The following is a 21,604-nucleotide window of genomic DNA, read 5'->3' on the forward strand; positions in this document are numbered from 1 at the left end:
CACGTGTGTTTCCTCGCACATCCTTGTATTTGAACGAAACAGCTACCCCTCAGTCACGTTCCAATTGATCTTAGAAGAGTCCTTCTTGAGAAGCTAACGCCACTCAGCTGTTCAACAAATTCCCCGCCTCATATAAATTCCGAAGTTCCCACATACGAGACCACCACTATTTTCAGACAGGTGAATGCAGTCCAAACTCCCAGATGCTCTTAATCTAAAATATATTCTTACTTTATCACTCAATATACGGCAAGAACTCCCAAGGGTACTTCAGGTTTCACGACTTAAATTTTGTACGTATTTTATGATCTCCGTACTGTTATCACATGAGTAATTAGTAGAATCTTCAAGACAACATTAAAACGCCAATCAGAAATAAATCTTATCACATGTCTTGTTAAATACCCCTCTGTATATCATCTTCACAAACGTAATTAGCTTTGCGCAAATTATTGCGAAAATTACGGATCCGAAAATAGGTCGTTAGCTGACTAAAAACTTATTTAACGCGTGTCTGATACGCGAAATTAGGTTTCTGCTGCTCTCTCATCATTAATTCCCACAAATACGAAAAGACATACGAACATTGGTATCTTACTTGAACAAAATATACCTCTTTTTCCTTTTAAAGCAAACAACGCACAGGACGAACCGACCGAGTAGTTAACATTCATGCATAATGTTTGGGTGATCCTGAGTTCAGATCTTGGACAAGAGACAGCGTATCGTGACTCAGGCCGTTAGTGACTTTCCTCAGTCCGTAGAGGCAAAATTCCAAGCTAATTATTTAAAGTAGGTCACGACCGATCTTTCATGTCCTTTCCAGTTTATTATAAATTAATCATCAAAGCGACATAGGCCTAGTCTGACCCACTGACTGAAGACACAAGGCATTTCTGTTGAGGTTTCACAACCTGAAGGGTCACGTTTATCGGAAAAGGAGAGACTGCATTAGCCTACTGAAGATCACTTTCAGATAAGTAGGCCTATACAACTTGCTTTTAACTTCACAACTCTGCACGTCACTTGCAAATTCTACATATAGGTTTAATTTTGTTGTCAAAATAAAGAGCAGACATTTTCCTTTAAGATAGGCATCTCTCTGAGTGCAAAGCCACTACCTGAAATTACTCCCTAATTCTGTGAAACCATTTTATGTAGAAACGGAGACCGGCAGAAAACAGTAGTAAATGATGCTTTGAAGATGCAGACTTTTTTTGCAAGTAACAGAAATCTTTCATCTTTCAAGAAAAACACATTTCATAACCAATCATAAACAAAATTGACACAATTTTCTGTAAGAAGCCAAGAAGAATACTTCGTTAACATCGTTCTCCTCGCAACAAAACTATTTTTTGCACAAGCCACAAGTTCACAAACACTGACAGCGGTTAAGTTTTGTGAACGCTTTATTTCTTCCCCTCGAAACACAACAAAGAACAATTCCTATCATTCAAAGCATAGTCACTTTTAAGTATTTCATGGCACTGCGTGTCATCTGTCGCCCACAAGAATATTTAAGTACAAACATACACAGCCGATATCGTCGCCAGTGTCATCCTCAAAAGTAATGGGAACCGACCGCACTAAGAGGCATAAGACAAGTTACATTTGAAGCATGTGCCTACTACTTACATACGATGGACGTCGCTCGCCAGGTTGTTTGGGATGTCTGTGAACTCGAGGCCACCACAGCGACACTCCACCTCCACATCGCGTCCGTCCTCCGTGGTGTTCCAGCAATCACAGGCTCCATGCAATTCTGCGCCCCACTCGATGTCGAACCCCGGAAGCGGTTCGAAACCCTCGTTCTTTTCCGGCTGGATGTTCAACACAGCCTCCCACGCGGCTTCCGGTTTCACTTCGCCAGGCTCATACCTGATCTCGACTTGGTCTTGGTGCTCAAACGCCACCAGTCCAGGAAGTATTTTATGATGGAACCCTGAGTCGGAGTTTGTAACTGCTCCCGAGTTTCTATGTGGATAAAATGAAGCTTCTTCCTCCGGTTGCAGCTCCAGAGACTCATTGCCTGTCCAGTGAACGAAATTGGCACCAGTAGTTGGGAGTTCCTCAGCTTGCGTGACAAGCGTCAGAATATCCAAAATGGCAGCGAGATGGAACAACCTGCAAAAAGCACATTAGCATCATCACAGATATCCAAACTACTTGCTCCGGGATATTCTGTCTTCATGAGCCACGGGTATCTCACATTAAGGGGGGGGGGGACATTATTAGAATTCAACAAAATTTATGAAAGTTAACATTTCAAATCTAATATTCTGTACCTGGAATGTAAAACTCTTAAATATGAAGCAACTGAAAGTACTGCTTCTATTTTAAATAATGTGGCTTACTGATAATAAATTCTGTTCAAGGATTTTCGTGAATGTATTGTTAAGAGATTTCTATCGCTTGAACTTAGATCCTACAAATCCAAAAAGAACTATGTTATATATTCATACGCGACAATAACTTCATTAGTTCCTTTGTAATCTGCAGTTTCTTGGTTCAGAATATAAATTAGCTGTTGGTTACGCAACCACAGCGTTCGATCCAACTCATGACATCTTGTCAATGCATTCCAATTTATCTCGCTCACTCACCACCTCGCTTTTTTGCATACGCTCAAATATGAAAGGCCTTGGGCAGAGATAAAGGCGAAAGTTCCATCTGCTGTTACGTTTCCATAGAAGCTAAAACGAAGATACGGCATATTACAGCCTTCAAAGAGCTACAATTTTTAAGTTAAGCTCTTTGGTGAGCTGGGATAGCTCATTGAGTAAAATGACTGGCTGCGGGTTGGATTTCCATTTTGTTTTGTTCGACACCAACTAAGACCGGCTTAGAGCATCGCACACTTATTTTGTGCGGTAAAATTTGATCGTGTGGTCAGTCAAGGTCTACAATGCGCAAAATTTAAATCCACGTCCAATAAGCGACTCGACATAAGGCAACTTTACATATGACCTTCCAATTTTATACAACGATGTGTTTTTAAGAAAACAAAATCTTTGCTTTAACATAAGTTGCGTCCGTATTTAGTCACTAACTCAAGACATACATTATCTACGTGCACTTAAGATGTAGACAGTATGTTCCTCCGAAACGTTGCCATCTTCAGACCCACCGTCGTTAAAACCAAAAATTCTATGTTGGCATCCAATCTACAGTACGCCTAAACCCAGAATAACATTATCCTCACCGCAGAGGAAACCACGGAAAGAAAAATGTTTCGAATATATATTGATTTTGCCGCTTTAGAGACAAATGTCCGCGTTACAGTCATTTTGAAAGCAATCTCAGGATGCAAGTCTCTTGTCTCCATTCTGGAAAATATTTCTCAATGAAGTTTGATGGAACATGTCTCCAATATATTGACCAGGAGATTAAAAAATTACATTTCACGACCAGAATGTTCATCGATGGTCCGCTTCAGCGATTTGCAGCGTCCTGTTCCGAGCTGCACATTTTCCGTATGAATGAAGAATTCCTAGATAATTCAGAATTCAACGCAGTGAAATTTCACACTCGTATAAGCAAAAGTGTCATTAGCTGCAGACGGCAGTGCGCACAACAGGTGTCCGATCTATCGACTGCCTCCGTTTACAACAGGAGAGTATGTCCACGTATCGCAGGCCTTAATAATTTAAAAACTTTTTCAGTTTATGTTTTCGATATGCATGCATTTCAGCTCACGGTATATAGTATGTGCAGTGGATGAAAGAGGCATGTTACAGTTCACACAATTGTCGTAATTATGATCTGGATACACTTCATTACAATGACTGATTTGCATTCTTAGATTGTGAAATAGTGCATCTAAAGCTGTGATTCAAAAAAATGCCTTCCAGCTCATCTCTTACCTTTTCCAACAACGTTTTCTTACAATGAAGCTTTGAGGTTGTTATACTAAGAAACAGACTCATACGAGCCATTACACACAATACACTCTAGCTATCTGCTGTCAACAACAAATTCACAACTGAACTAATGTGCATTTACCGTACCTTCCTTTCAGGTACGAAGGAAAACTACACATACAGTATGAAGATTTCTGTCTTCTGGTTTGTTGCGTCGTGTAGTCTGGTCGATGTTAACCAACGTTTCAGAGGTCATACTGCCTCCGTCATCAGGGCGATGAATTAGTATGAAGATTTCTGTCTTCTGGGTTGTTGCGTCGTGTAGTTTGGTCGATGTTAACCAACGTTTCAGAGGTCATACTGCCTCCATCATCAGGGCGATGAATTAGTATGAAGATTTCTGTCTTCTGGGTTGTTGCGTCGTGTAGTCTGGTCGATGTTAACCAACGTTTCAGAGGTCATACTGCCTCCATCATCAGGGCGATGAATTAGTATGAAGATTTCTGTCTTCTGGGTTGTTGCGTCGTGTAGTCTGGTTGATGTTAACCGTTTCTGAGGTCATACTGCCTCAGTCATCAGGGCGATTCATCATTCAATCGTTGGTAAACATCTAACATACTACACAGCGCAACAACCCAGAAGACGGAAATCTTCATGCTCACCGCTGTGAGAACCTCAAATCTTACACATACAGTAGTTGGAACGAATATGTGCACTCAACGCCCATTGGAAATTAAAGGCAAGGAATCAGAGGGTGTTGAAGGGGTCGCAGATAAGTAAGCATATACTGTCCATGCAATAAATATTTCCCAGCTGCAGTACATTGTAGCTGGATGTCGAGTTTCCATGGTGGTAATGTCTTTGGTGTACGTAATAGGATGAGTTTGTTTTCCTTCTGACCACACGATAGTAAAGCAGGCGAAACGCACGGATTCTTCCCGGCCACTATAAATCTTGTGCATTATGTGGATCTACGTATGACAAGAAGAAGAAGTTATATATGGAACTTCTGTGAATGTGTTATAATGAGCAGTGACTGTAGAAAAATTATTACTGCCCTTTTGCGGGAAAACTTGACACCGTACTTCGTGCAAACTTTTACTGAAACAAGTTTGTTCTTTGAAGAAGGACGTGTGAGTGATGTGAGTGACTATGCCTTCCAGGATGGGTTCAGAATTAATCTCTTCCAGCTTCTGTGCGAGCTGGGTAGCTCTAGATTAAATTGACAATAAATATGAGGGTCTACTTTAAAAAGCCCCTGCACAATGGTCAGATAAAGCCTCGTAACATCTGATTCCCATTTTCCAGAAAGCACACCCAATCTCCATTGAACATATTTGTTGGTTAATGTTAATAGGAAGTAGGAGTGATAACCACTTGACAACAACGACAATCGGTATCAGCAAAATAGATCTACAGTTTTAACTTCAGTTTAAATCAGCCTTCCAGCTGTAACTGGAAACAGCACTTTGCGGTGCGTAAGGGAAACCAAATTTATGATAAGGCTGCAGGACCTGTGTTCGATTTCCGATGTAGTACTGTGTCACCATGCATGAGGAAAAATAGCTGATACAACCACCTCACAACCATAATATTATGTAACTCACAGTAGGCCAATACGCCACACTGAGAGCTACTGCAGTTCTTCTGTAAGCCATCTCGCCACAAAACAAGCTCCACAGGAACAGTCTAAGCTAATTAGACCCGTCTACCAAGAACAATGCGACTGGAGACGAGAACACAAAGCAACGTCAAAACGACGTGTGCAGTTGGTTTACACAGCACACACGTGGACAGACGCTTTCCGGACTTAGCTGTGTCCGCAAGTTGGAACTTACCAACCAACATCATCACATAGTTACTTAGTTGAACGGCTAATAGTCGCTCAGCTCGTCAATATATTCCCCGCCATTTATGAATCCCGTATGTTAATTATCGCCACTAGATAGTAACTGAGAAAGTTGAATCCCACTCTATTCCTTTGAGATACATTTTAATACTTTCCTTTTGTGTTTTTAAACCAGAAAGTTGTGTTAATTTCTAGTAGCTCCAATGAGTGATACAGATGCAGCTAATGTCTTAACAATTTCATTTAATTTCCACCACAATACTGAGTTAAGAATACAAATTATAAAGCTCCTCACTATGTAATTATCTCCGGCCATTTCATACTGCATCTATCTTCGGTTCAAATATTTTTCTCGGCGTATTGTTCCCAGACATCCTCTGTTTTTCAGTTTCTGTCAGAGTGATTTATTCTATTGTCCTGTTCAGTTCTTGTAACTAATTTAATCTGAAAGTAATCCTCATGGCACCTCACTGATTTAGGAACAAATAGGTGGGTTATACAACGAAGTGTGGTTCTTTGGAGATGAAATTTAATTCAAGACTAGAATACGCCTTCCCTTGACATTTAAAAGGGTACATAGATAACTACAAATTTAATGAATATAAAGGGCAAGGAGATTAAGCTTCAGAAATTATTAGAATTGAACTGCATGTCCAGCTTTACGCCCCTGCCGTCTTTATCTACGCGGTTCCCTTTCGCCATTAGATATGGTGGTCCCAATGCAGCTCTGTTTGCAATGCACGTGGCCTATATGATGCCTGCCTTTAAATCTCGTGAAAGCAGGCAGACCGCATAAGATGGCACGGGTGAAGTGTGCAAGGAATTCAATGAGGCTCTTTGCTCCATTGGAGACCAAAGGTTCCAATCCACACGACTCAGAGGATTGTCCAGGAAATCCACACTTCCTACAGGATTCGTATTGTCTGTACAGATCATTTCCAACATTTTGGAATACAATTTTCGTCAAAAACACCAAATTAACACGTAATTTCATTAGATCCCATATCCCGTGATTTTGTTGTTAAGGCAAAATAGATTTAAACACAACTCATCACTTATTACTGATACTAATTTACAAGTGGTTGTGTAATGCGCAATTAAATTGTCAATACTGTACTCTGTAAAACCGGTATTCAGGTGTTGATTACGCTCTAGCGTCAGCGAAGGGCAGCTTATGCGCCAATCTATAGCTGCCTGTCTGTCTATCTGTCTGTCCTGATTCGTCTAGGAACGATACAACCCACATATCATTGGGCCACTGTTGGAACACAACATTATCCTCGGGACACACTGCAAACAATAACCTTGGGTAACATTATTTAATTTGTTATTACTTTCTAAAAATTGTTATCTAAGTCCACATTTCCTTTCAACCATGATTGGCCTTCTTCAGGTTTCTGTACAACTAGTTTCTTTTTCGGGATTGGGTTGTAAACCCCACAGTTGAGGGCTGGTCCTACATGTTGGGAGTTGGACGTAAAGAACGCCTTTGGAAAATCAGTGTACTCTAAAGGTCAGATTATGAATCTGACAGGTCTTGTGATAAGTCTCACGGTCTCACAAATTTACTTAATAACTTGTTTTAATTAAATTTTCAAGTTGTGTGTAATATCTGTTCCAGAATAGGTTAGCTACAAAACGCTTCAGATGTAACACGGCACACTATACCTACAAGTGAGATACTTCTGAAAGCTTAAATTTCGATCCATTTCCACAGACTAGAACACGTGAAAGATAGAAGCCTGTACATGGGTGCTGAGTGCAAGAAAGGCAAGAATATAAAGCAAAGGAGATGGATGAAAAACCGCTGTGGTGAGGGCAATCAACTGTATCCGAATGGAAGGAGCCCGTAAATCCGTTGGTTGCACTGGATTAAGAAAGCCTTTCTTTTCGTGTATAGGCTACATGCTGTAATGTATAGAGAAACCTTATGCTAGAACAGACGTACAGATCCTCACCAAAAAAGTAGTGTCTCCGAGTGACATATCTTGTTCGTAGCAGAAAAATTATTAATGACGCTCTATCAAATGTCTACATTTTATATGGTTAAAAAATCCTCGGATGTATAAACTGCAAGGCCGGATATTATGACGCAGGCATCTCTCGCAACGTAGAGTCAGAACATCCGACATGTTAGTATCGTCGAATTATAGAGTACGAAGAAGGTCTGACGTATGACATACAATAGCAAGCCTCGTGAGAATGCGTCCCCCGGTTGAAAGTTGTTATTAGGCCGGTAGCCACGCGCGAGTGGACAAGCCTGGCTTTCCTTATCAATGGGAAGAGTGGGTAACAAAAGAGTGGGACAAAGCGGAAGAGGGACTGAATGTTTTAGACACACTTATAGTGCTTATGTTATTTAAGCAAAAGTTTGTAATTTACGTAATGACAGACAAGCAGCTGAGTGATAAGGGATGATTGATGGAGTATCATAGAGTTATACACTGCGAGGGTCTGTTAAAACTTCAGGCATTCATTATCCTGTCATGTTCACATCAACAAGTGCACTATGTAACTACAGGCATAAAAAACGCATCACAATTTGTTGGTTTGGCGTCATAGAGTTTCCAAGTTAGCACAGCAGGGAAATCTCTTCGTAGTCACAATTTTAACAATATATACAAGATCTCATGTTTGCAGGTCACTTATTTATTTATTTAGTGTTCTGTCCATATGAACAGGATCCTTCCATCCTTTTCTCGGACTGGGACCTGTTCATATACGTTCTTGGCAGATGATCCAGAAGTGGTTTGCCATTGCCTTCTTCTGTGTGTGAATGGAGTAATTGTTGGGATGCCACGGAGAAACCGGGGAAGCCCCCGGAGGAAAACTCCGTGTTGCCTAGACCACGGCCTTGCCCAACACAAGTTATAAATTCGGGAACTGCCAGGAATCGAACCCGAGACCCCAGGATTACAAGGCTAGACCGCTTATCGGAATATTATTAAAATGAATGTTGCAGAAATATGGTGTGAAGGTATGAAACAGACTGAAATGACTCAGGTTACGGTCGGCGAAGGACTTTTGTAACAACGGTGAGGAACGTTTGGGATCCTAAGAGCTGAATAACCGAGAGCTACATACAAAAGAAATCTGCAGTATATGGCTATGTCGGAACGTGTTTACGGTCTCCATCATGGCGACGGTGCTGGGGCGAGGCGTTTGTATGCCTGTAGCTAAGGAGACAAGCCGTTTCCTCGCCTGCCACAAAGTTCGCAGTTTGTGACGTGACAAGCAAAGTATAAAAAGATAAAATGACAAGAAAGACTAAACGAAAATGAAACACGACACGAATGTAATATAGACAATCAAGATAAAAGTGAAAGCAGAAGAAATTAATATAAGAACAAGTAAAAAACGAGTCAAAGAAGAAACAAAGCCAAAACTATAAGGGAAACGCAACAAAAGTGGAAAGAAAGGAAGAATGGGATAAAAGATGAAAAGAACAGTGTATTTACCCATGGTGGGCAGTTGTACAGAACCTCTAGTGCTCTAAGTTGCTGGCGCTAATCAGCTTCTCCGGAGTTAAGTGTCGTTGCTTTAATTGGGAAGAGAGCCTATTCCCGGGTCACCAGACACACTAATTGGACTCTTGTCTGAGAGAAATGGCGACGCCACTTGTGCACTAGAATCAGAGGCAGTCCGAAAGCCATTTTTCCACTTCATAACTACGAATCTAAACTTTCTTAACACGTCAGTAGTAACGCCGGTGACAAACCGAAGTTTGAAAATATGAAAAAAAGTGACTGTGTCCTATGTGAAGGTACCATATTCCTGTTTTCCTGGAGGAACGGAATAAAACCATGGACACGTTCAGTAAAATTTGTGGTCATCGAGTGGGATTATAACCGTGTATTTTCTAATTCTAAGCGAACCAGTCGGTTTGCGACTCGATGTAGGATCTTGGTTAGTTACGTAGGATTTCCGAAAAACTCAAGTGTTAAATGAGATGTAAAGTTACGCAATGACAGAGGTTCCTGGACCACACCCTGGAAATGAACGTAATGTTGCCCAGATCTAACTATCATTAAATAAGCAAAATCTATTTGCTATGGAAAATATTCTGAGATAAAAAAGTGTTGATCAATGGCCTTATTTCTGAACAGAGCTTGCATTCCAATCACAATAAAATTTATATAATATAAACCTATAGCTATTATAAGGATGTCAATAATACATTACATTGTTTTGAACAACACCACAGCAGAGTCATGGATAGGCACTAAAAGAGAAATAAATAACATTCAAACTGCAGATATGAAATTCTTATAAATAAAACTCGGCTGAAATGAACAAATAAGGAAATCAAACATAGGTGCAAAATTTAAGAACAACGAATACAAAGGAAAATAGCACGATCATATGCAGAAAATAAAAGTCGAAATTTGAAAGAAAAAAGAATTACAACATAAACTAAAAGTGGGTTGAGACCTGGATGACAGAGGAAGACACAAGCCGGAGCAGACTACGGCCTAATTCTTGAGAGATGACAATCTGCTTGTTGCTACATTCTGCATTCTACCGTAATGGCCACATGGCAGGGCTTTATGTTTTGAATTCGTTCACACACGGGCAGACGTCTGTGTGTGACGTCCCAGGGGTTAAGCGGATGCTCTGCTTCATTCTATGGGATTGGAGACAGACGCCTCAACACTGAGGGCCGGCCCACAGAGAGTCGAACTGAGACAGGACTGCGCAGAGGTAACTGTCCTCATTACGCTGTATTCTTATAGAAACGCGAGATGCAGGTTGTTGCTTGAGGTTCCACTGACGTTTTTGTATTCAGTTTGCAGTACAATTCAGTACCACGATATTTCAACCGTCTGCTCCTGATTTCCTGGAGACAATTTAAACTTATTGTGCACGTTTCCTTCGATGTATCGCCCACACTTCCTCGCTTCTATCCATTTACATCAGCTAGGGCACACTTCTTCAAGATTCTTATAACAAACTTGAACACACGATTGTATACAAATTCTGCTGTGCTCATTTGTCGATTGCATAATATCCAACTCTTAAAGACGCAAATATGAAACGTGACAGATAATACTGGTGAGGCTATTCATTTCTACCTCACGATTGTGTTTCCAATACAACATGGCATCCATTTTGGGAGTTCGGAAAACAACAAATTCCTAAAATCGATTAAATGTAATTGCTCTCAGGAAGGAAATGTTGCTACAATCTGTCTCCAATCAGGAATTCTTTAAGCTAAAAAAAATTTAGAACTTCGCATGAAACAAGCCTCATACATATTATTATTTCTATTAAACATTTAAATACTCAGTTTTCTAAAAAAGGATTACACGTCTTTAACTTACTTCCCGCACTTTTCATGTGATAATATATTAAATACGTAATGCATTTACACAGAATGTGAACACGTATTCGTCACCGGTCGCATTAACTCGCTCGTGGCGAGTGGGGGAACGTATCTCACAGATTTTTCTGCAGTGTTGGCATCGCTCGACTGTCTTGGAGAGTAGCAAAGTTCAGACGCTGTCATGTGGGTTATGTGAGGAGAATAAAATCCAAACTGACACATCAGTACCAGTGTACCAAGAAAGAAAAACCCTGGGCGGAAGACAGATGGAAACAAAGAAACAGAAAATATTATTCGACATTTCTTTATTAATAAAAATGCTGCTCGCAATGGGATGGACAGACAGACATATGTATATAGATAGATAGCTAGATGGACAGACATACAGACAGACAGACAGACAGATAGATAGATAGATAGATAAGATATAAAATATAGAACAGTGGACGGAAAAGTTCCTCGAACTCTGTTAATGAGTTCAGCACCAGACAGAGGTATTCAGTGGCCCCGCCAGGCATTCATCCCACGCACAAACTGGCGTCGCCTATCAGATATCCACAGCGCTGTTTCTGGGGAAATGGCAGATACCCTCAATGCAGAGGAATGTTTAATAACTGAGAGAACATTATAAATGAACATCATATTTTCGGCACCTTGTTAAATTTAATTATGCACCCACACTGACATAAATGAGTAACTATGTTCGATAATACATTGACCATTACGACAAGATTGATAAGTTTTTTAATTCTAAACTATATAAATCCCATACAATTAATATACGTTATATTTCACCTTTCCGTCTACACCTAATCTCACAAGTGGTCTCTTCAGGTTGTTCAAAAAAATTTAGCATGTATTTAATGTTTCTCACTACGACATTTTAACATTGTTTTTAACCCACGAATCAATCCCTCATGTAAAGTGTCATTCCATGCACAGATAGTAAGAGTAGGATTTTTTACAATATTAAAAATAATGAAAATTAAATCTTCATATTCACCGCTGTGAGAACCTCAAGTCTTACAAAATTAATTAACTTACACAATATTCTGTATGTCGTTACGCTCGGACGGTTGGACAGACATGTCCTCATCAGAGCATGCTCCATGATGTGAAAGAAGTATGTCGAGATTAGGGAGCTGTAGTAAACCTAGTATCTTTCAGTGCCTCTCGCAGTGAACCTTAATGGCTTCGCAAACAAGTCTTACGGTCTGTGATGAATGTTTCAGCAAAAAACAAAACTAATTTTGAGGTCTTACGGAGAGAAATGCATGTTTGAACTCTAAAACCACTTAATGAATTCTTATTAAATTTGTTAAAATATTCACACACTAAAAGTTGAGAAAATATCCAAGGGCACAAAAAGAATGTTCCTTCCTGTACTTCGTTAAACACACTCACAGTATAAAAGCACGTCTTTCCACTCCAGACACGTTAAACAAGATTTATTTTCAAATGTGATATGATAATTAAACTGAAACAGAACCTAAGAGTTTCCTAACGAGGCAAAGATGGATCTGCCGATACTACAGCAAAGTTATTGGACTGCAATAACAGAAAGCAGTGGGCTATGCCCCGAAAATTGTCGTAAGAGACGAACATTACATCCGTCCGTCACCCCTTCTCCAAAACTTACGCCGGATCTTACCAAAACTTGGTATATTGGACTACTATATAACAACTAAAATTTCATTTTGGAAAACTAATAGAGCTACTTAAATATGGTTGTAAATGGATTTGAGGTTTCACAGTGCAAGTTTTTATTTCGATGTTATGGGTTATTGTAAGTGTCTCCTGGTACAGCTGGCCTCAGACCTGAGTCTAACTCATACCAAGGTGCCCAACAGATAGGCTTTCTGCCCTCTTCCTCCCTTTCCCATCAGGAAACAGAATCCAACTTCCGAAACGTTGAAGTTTTATAATTTAGAAAGTGAACGACGTCAAAAGAAAATTACATATTACAAGGCACCATCGTCAGAAACCACCACATTTCAGTTCCCTGAATAATCTGGTCTTATGTATTTCATTCACGAATTTTCCCACTTACATCGCTGTTTATTACGTGCGTAGACGAATACGCACCCTAGACGTATTTCATAAATTCTCTCTCATTCCCTGCGCTTGTAATGATCATGATTTCTATCACTTGACAATCCTCTTGTCTGAAAGTCTGCCACTCATCCACATACATCCTTACTACTTACTACTACTAATAACAGGCCTATATAATGTACTTCGTCATCCTTTGTAAAAGCGGCCTGAGGTAATACGATTATAACGTAACTGACTTTCAAATATTAAAGTCATCAGTATCATAATCATAAAGCCATGTTGGTGCTGTATTCCTGGTTCAGTCATCGATTTCTCGTCTGTAAATGTATCTTATTCCATACGATAAATTGACAGATTTTCATAAAACTGGAAACTAAAATGGCGGCACTGCGTTCATTCGACACCGGTTCACTGCGTTCAGCAGCGGTTCAAATACTTCAAATACCTGTACCGTATTCATACGGATCGGATAATAATGTGTTTCATTTAATATCAAAAGGATTAAAATGTGACCGACAGGTTTTGACATTCCAAGCGCGGCTAGGATTAAAATAGCACAATAGTTTATCCGATGAAACAAATTTCAATTTGAATTGCAAACATAAAAACAGAGTATTTATCTCTACAGTGGTCATATTATACAAAAGTTACTTAAACATTCAAACTATTCAACGACACTTTAACAAATACATAACTTACGTAGCTGAAAATAAGGTAGGTTCACCCATTTTAGTCAGGAAAGATTTAGAAATGTCAGAAAACCGTGAGCACACCAGGCTCCAGATCTCATCTTTCAAGAACAATCAGATTTATTGCCAGTCAGCCAAACAAACACAAAACAGACTCCGTCTTAGGAATCTGAAAGTCTCTCAGTTAGATAAGAAATTTCCAACCTTTTATGAAAATCAAATGTTCATTATACTGTACACAAGAGACCGCCACTGGTCCTTAAACAGAGCCTCACGCACTTTTCCCTTGAGACGCATCTTAATACACATTATCCTCCCATCTGCGCCAAAGTACCAAGTGGTCTCTTCCCTTGAGATTCCGAGACCAAAATTTTGCGTATATTTCTCACCTCATTTGTTCTAAATAGGCGATTTCTTTAATATACATTAATGATTATATAATACGCTTCAAATATGGTTTTTTGGAACGTGTGTTCACTGCTGCCACTACAGCAGCAGGATGATCACTCTGTTCATCCATGACTGCCTCATTTACCCCTGATGTAGTTCCATTCGGATTTTAAAATACAACGTTAACTGAGTTTTGTAGGCACACAATATTGTCCATATTGAACAACTTCATCATCTGTTGCATTTCAACATGTTATCAGACAACAGGGTGATAGTACAAGAAGACAGCAAAAAATCTCAACGTGCTTGAGGCTTGGGACCTTATGTTATCAAATGTAGTATTTCTCAGCCTCTCAACCTTTTTGGCACCTTGGCCCCCTCTCCAACATTATCTTAAACATTTCGATTACACAGACTAAAAACTAACTAACTTTTCCATAAAAGTTAAGACTATTTTTATCGTCATGCTTTAACGCCAGTGTGAAAGTAAAAAGTTATTAACAGCTTACGAACTGTAGCAATACAACAATATATAAATATAAAAAGAGTAGAATCAAACCAACTAGCGGAGCACAATAAGCGGACCCCCATGCGTCCGCGAACACCCTTTTGAAAAACACTAGTCCATTAAAGGCCTACTAACTCTGCTGTGGCCAGACAATTGTAACGTTATTACTCACTCCGGTATTTCCAGTTTATCTAGTTACATTTGTTATCTGGTGGGCTTTCTGGGATGAAAGTCATGTAGCATGCATGTGAAAGTAAAGAAATGCATACAAAATTTTGGTCGGAATTTCCCAAGCGAGGATACCAGTTGGGAGAGACAAATGTGGATGGTACTTACATCTGAATACTGAGCTTCTTTCAGTGACATTACGGTGATTTTAATTACACGTACCTTACGTGAGTGAGCAATAATAAGGCTGGGTTTAATATTAAAATGATTTTGTAGAAATGTGATGTGTTATGTTTGAATACACAAGTGGCTAAGACTGACGCAGATCGCCGTTTCGGTGCGACTACTTCTCCGACACTTCCGTTACGCGTGTTGCCTTTCACTCAACTGCAGGCGCACTACCTTAACTCGGTTTTCAGTCTGTATTTTAAGCATCTCAGCTCCGGCGAAAGTCAAAGTATTCCCCTACTACAATCTGCTCTGACACATCACAAATATAATTCTGATTTGTTATTCTTGTTCCCAAGAATAGTCCCTGAAAGACCTCACCGCGAACTACCAACTGCTGTAAAATGCCTCGGAGAGATTTGTAATAATTTACCAAGTGAGTATTTGCTTTTTGAGTGACGATGGGAAAACAAACGTTGTTGATCTGCCAATTCAACGCTTTTCCTCTTAACACTGATTCGCGGCATTTCACACGTTCAGGTAACAAGGAAGCAGCAAGTCAATATTTGAAAGGCAAATTCAGAAAAGAAAGCAGAACGCCTGGTTCGTTTTGAGTTGCTATTCTCCGATTTAATTTAACTCCGTATTTTTGTACGGTCTTTGTAAAAAGGACATAAAAATAAAAGTAGTGTCTGTGTGTTCCGAAACCACTCGGTGAATTTCGATTAAACTTGCTTTTGCTAATTTACGCTAAAATATTCCTTACGAAGTTGAAATCAGTTCGCATTAATTTCACGTGTGCTCTACTTCATACGAAACAGAATTATTGAACGCAGTTTATCATACAAAACATTTATGACTGACATAAAATATGGGTTAATTACTAATTAAAACGTTTGTGCGAATCATGATAAATATTTAATTAAAACAACATTGCAATAAAAGTAAACGAAACTAGGCATAATTAAGTATGCAAAACAAAAAGAAACATCTTAAAATATGTATGCGTACTCCAGACACACTACGCTGTTGTTACAAGTGAAATAAATTATAGGACTGTATCACTCAATAAAGAAACTACGGAATATGGACTAAAAAACTGACGTTTCAGTGGCGACAGTAGAAAGTTTGTTTTACTAGAATAACAGAACTAAAATGCACACTGCCCATTACATGAGGTACATGTACACAGACGTTTCGGGAACTGGATCGCAGTTTCTGGAAACACCTAACTTTAGCAACAGTTAAGCCATTCAGACGTCAGCAAAGCAATGCATGGAGTGGTAATGTAGGCACACGACTAGAGGCGGGCCCGAGACCACTCTCTAGCTCCAGACTCTCATTAAATTAACAATATTCTAGGAGGACACCGGTCGTTGCGACACGCCATACCTCATTATCCATTACAACAGTCTTAAGAATAGGAAAGGTTTAAGAGATAACACCGGTTGAGGTACCGACCGCCCGTTGACAATTTATCTCATAAAATTAACGTACTTGAGTAAACGTCTAGACTCCCAACACTTCTACTTATGAAGGCTACTGGGCGTGGCTTACCTCAAGGACCTTGTATTATAGCTCCTAACATTTTATCAGCAATGCATCATATTTCACCCTCATGATTCTGTTGGTTTCGAGCTATAGTTACACACGATAAGACAGGGCGGCACCTAACCTTGTAGAGTAACAGGAAATGTGTCCGCGTCTTCCGAAGCAGAAGCTGCCTGTGTGGTTACTGAAAATCAATTTGATCACTTGTGAGACTCACGGCAGATCAGTGCAGTATAATTCCGCTAATGACTGCGCAAACCAAAGAAAAACTGTGACAATCCAACAATGAGAAAAGGAATAACTTCGGGCTTTACTACCACGCAAAAAAGAGATAATCTCCTTAGATACGAAGTGCTATATAGAAAACTCAAGTGACAATTCTTGGAAACAGAAACCCGAGGCAGAAAATCGCTTTAGAGAAGAGCAGAGGCAGAGCACCGTAGATAAATGCGTAACAAAGAATAGAATCTCCCAACGTCAACAACGTATCCTCCCAGACCATGTCGAGCACCGATCTATACTAGTTTTGGGAGCTATTACGTTGCTGGGGACTTATGGCAAATGCTTGAAAGGAACTCTCGAACAGCCCATGATCTCCTCCTTTTAATCCTTATCTCATTATTATCGTCTATTGATTACACTGCATTACATACCGATAAATATCATAAAAAATCAACTAATAAGCAAATTAATGAGGCACGTAATTTAAAAGAATATGTGATTCGTTCGTTTCCTTTACTTCTTCAGCTTTTTTTTCTAATTTCAGTGAAAAGTCTGTTATGTAACCGCACTGAACAAAAATTCGAAATCATGGATAAAGAAATATTTTTAATCACCGCATCCGAAACATACATGTACATTATCTCATAACTCTCTAGGTTCAGGTTATAATCTATAAACATTATCAAACTGCGACAACGTAAATATTTCTCGTATATTTTTATAAATAATGCTGTGGATTATTAAATTTAATTAGCATCTATAATCACAAAAAGGAAATTATATGAGAAAGATTGGCATAAGTTTCTGTTGCGGATTTTAATACATACTGGGTCATGATCATGATACCAAGTTTCGTAACATCGATCGAATTATTACAAAAATACCAGAAGACACTCGTAATACAGCGTGAACAGGCGTAGAATTCACTACATGAGCCAAATATCGACATTATTCCCATAAATAAACTGCAATCTTTAAGCGACTTCAACAACACTTAATGTCACCATAGTAAATGGTAGAAAGCTGTCGGAGAGAAATTTTATAATATGAAAGGATCATAATTTCCCAAAAGCTTAAAAGCGCTTCGATCTTTCCCATCCATTAATATGACAAGTCTGGTTATATCTCGATGCTAGCAGCAATAAAAATGCATACCAAAAGTGTCTTCCTAAAAAAGTGCAATTTAGAATACTCCCCGTTTAGTACAGCATCCATCTACGGAGCACACATTTATAAAGTCCAAAGAATATTTCTCTGTTATTTAAGTACATCAGTAACGAGAAGTGTGTTCCATCGCGGAGTACAAAGACTCTTCAAACAAAATAACGAGTACACGACAGTCCTGTTATTGGTCCCTCTTTCTTTCTCCTGAATATGCCCCTTTCTCTTACATGCCAATGCATGTCTGTTCCTCCTTCTCACGTCTTGCTGTGACAGAGCGCAGTCCTAACTAAGAAGCGTTTTCCAAATCCTTCCAGAATCAAGTATAGTTCTATCGAGCAAAACACAATTTATTCTCCTTCTTGAGCAATTCCATATTTAAGTTGTGCCTATTCCTGCTTAAGAAAGTAAAATTAGCTCGTAGAAAAAATTAACAACTGTTCATACTTTTGGCGAAATGCTATTTTCAAATACATATACATTAATTTATAACAGCTGACAAATTCTCCCAAGTATTCTTTGTACTTTTATTCCGCATTAATTAACCCTTTGTAATACAATGGTAAATATATTAATCACGTGTTTTAACATCCAACAACTCTATATTTCGCCCACAGAGCGCGTTTAGGGATTTCATATGAATCTCAGAAAAATAACTTTTCTTTCCCAAACAACACTAACCAGCTGATTTTTTTTAATACAGCCACGTAATGGAGTGTCTTATGTAAGACAAAAATAAGTACTGCAGCCTTTACGTTTCTGAATGAGTAACTTTCTTAAGTTACTTTTAGGAGAGAGAATTTACCAACATGGCTACATTGCGATATAATTTTGTTTGGTAACAAGTGACAAATCGTATTATAGTGACATGTGAAAATATCATTGTGACAGGTTATATAATCACTCAAACTAAGAATATTGTACATCTCTTATTGGGAGTATGAACGTGGGCTTAGTTCAAGTCCAGCCGTTGAGTTTAGTTTTCAATTCCTCCACAGCGACCTGCAGAGACACTACAAAACAAAAGCAATAATCACAAACTCATCCGATATATACGAGCAACATAGGACGTCATCGTAATTACAGACATTCACGTCATCATCCGGCAGCAAAATTACAAAAAAAAAAAAAAAAAAAAAATTCCGCTCTTCTTTCCTTCACTGTCACTCCACTCACAACCTGAATGAACGCTTTACCAAACCCCGAACTGCTATAAACCACCCCGAAGCTATCTCAGTATTTCAGGGGCGCTGTTACTTGCACCTACAGACATCCACTGCTGCCGACAGCTCCGCCACTTGTAGTAAGATGAATTAATTAATTTCAGTCCTCTCCTCCCATCTTGACATTCATTTCGTCGCTCTGGATGATTTAGTGAGCTTATCAGAACATGAAACTGCGGAAATCCGAACCAAAGATAATGCCGGTAGTTACAGCAATGCGCGCCTCGCTGTCAAAAACTGTGAGAACTGCTTAAAACGCCTCAAACACGTAGAGTAAGGAATGTACACGTGACTGGAGTCGATAAAGTAATGAAAGTTTTTTTGCACAAATCCAGTCCCAGAACCACATTCAAGTCTCTTGTAAGATTATTTAAACACTTTGAGATCGCTGAGCGAATACGAACATCAGTTTAGCTTGACCCACACCTATTCGAAGACACTAGTACTTCTGGACATATCGGGACACTCACTCCTACATCTTTGGCCGATATGTACATCTAATAACATTTAAGAAAAACAACACCTTCGCCCAAAAATGGAAAAACAAACGTAATGAAACATCACAAAAAAAAACTACAGAAATCATAATTGAGTTTTAAGTTCTTAGATATATTTTACACCTGATGATGGTTTTATAAAAACTGAAACATGTTGTGTAAATGTTCCGAAATGTAAATCGATCAATCGATACGGAACATGAATGATATTTTATTATCTTAATTATAAGAAATTTTAAATATTGTGATCAGACGGATTAAAATAAATAATTGTTGTAGTAGGTAGTTGCGTCGTGTAGACTCGAAGAAGCCTACCGTGGTTTCAGAGAAGCTTGCTGCCTCATTTATCAGGGCTATGAGATGGTAAAGGCAGCAAGCACCTATGAAACGTCGGTAAAAGTCTACCAGACTGCAGAGCGCAACAACTCAGAAGGCAGCCGTATTCTGTAAAAAACAAATTCAATCATTGTCGTCTGTAGAGACAAGAACACAGAGACAGAATCGCTCCTCTCAGGAGAAATCTGAGTGAAAAACTCATATTGAAAATTTAATAATACGACTTGACTGTTACTGTCTTGAACAAATTCCGGCTATCCCAATAAATAAACTCTGTTCCTCTACTTCGAAAATGTGACAAGAAATTTTCATTACGACGGCCCATATTTTTCGTCGTTAGAAGATGAGAGTGCATGCATTTTAAAACATCGGTTCAAAGCGAGAGGTACAAATCAAGGGCTTAAAAAACCTCAGCTTTTAGTTACATGATGCTAGGTCATTTAACGACGTTGTATTGATTGCAGAGGTTACCGCGGACAAGTGGCACCCGTTGTACTTAACCGTACGCACTGACTGCTCAGCCAAATACTTCATAATGCCTTATCAACTGTAGAGATTATTCATGTATAAAGGTTGCAGTTTGTGTCTGATCCAACTGACGTTGCATATTAACTGCGTCAATTGTGGATTGTCATATTCTGTGTTTTAACGCTGCGTAATCGTCACAAACTCAAATCTCAAAACACATTATCAGTTTATTCTCGAAGATGGACGTTCTATTCCTCCGAAAAGTTGGTAACCAACTAAAAGATTATACGGCTTCACAACTGAGAAGATAATAATCCACTGCCGTGGAAACTTCAATTCTCAAACAAAAATTTATTTATTTATAGGTTATTCAACAATGCTGTATTGACTGTAGAGACCATTTAGGTGTCAGTGCTGTCTTTTGTGTCTGGTGCAATTGGTCCTCTCACAAAAATGAAAAATCCGAACACTCATCCAACTTGTTCACAGCTTGTTTAACAGGCTGTATCAGTGGACAGTGAGGACTTTTTCGTGGAAGGACTGCAGAAACCTATGAATTACGTGCTTTGCCCAGAATCGATACACGCTCTATCAACATACGCCGCAAGATATCTCCGAGCTCCGCTGACCATTACAAATAAACACGTCTGTGTCCAGCCGCGATACGGGGGGAGGGAGGGGAGTGATAGTGCATAAAGCGCCCTGCAATATGAGTGTTTTGTTTTAACCACATCAAAAATCACGCGTAATGGTCAGCAAATACAAATAATACAAGTGCTTGGAATCTATGCGCTGAGGATAACATTCATGACTTTTGAATTTCACATAATGAAAAACTGGCGTCATTTACAGTCGCTTGTTGCCAGTATAGTGAAACGAAAGAGGCTGGATGGGCTGGACATGTTGATCGAATGGAGACATAAGAAAAGTTTACAGAATTTTCTCTCAGGGAACCTCTTGGAAAGCGGCCACTAATACCAAGACGAATTTACGAGTGGAACGAAAAAGTCGAATCTACGGAAGGAGGTTTTGGAGCTGGGATGAAGAAGAGACTAACTCCGAGATGTGACCACTGGCAGAATTTGGTGTTAGCGATGTTTAAGTTCCGGGGTCTTCTCTCAGATTTCGTTTACATT

General features: G+C 39.3%; 1 protein-coding gene across 2 annotated transcripts in view; it reads right to left on the bottom strand.

The window, feature by feature from the left end:
- Positions 1-21,604, bottom strand: part of LOC110839199 (lutropin-choriogonadotropic hormone receptor) — a 112,926-nt gene that overhangs the window by 29,339 nt on the left and 61,983 nt on the right. For both annotated transcript variants that reach the window (XM_022083134.2, XM_022083135.2), the window contains exon 2: positions 1,636-2,124. In XM_022083134.2, the coding sequence (XP_021938826.2) occupies positions 1,636-2,124 (489 nt within the window). The remainder of the gene's footprint in view (positions 1-1,635; positions 2,125-21,604) is intronic.

This window comes from Zootermopsis nevadensis, unplaced genomic scaffold (genome assembly GCF_977971745.1).
Source record: "Zootermopsis nevadensis isolate Lab colony 2312 unplaced genomic scaffold, Znev_1.0 Znev_ptg000021l, whole genome shotgun sequence".
Lineage (NCBI taxonomy): Eukaryota > Metazoa > Arthropoda > Insecta > Blattodea > Termopsidae > Zootermopsis > Zootermopsis nevadensis.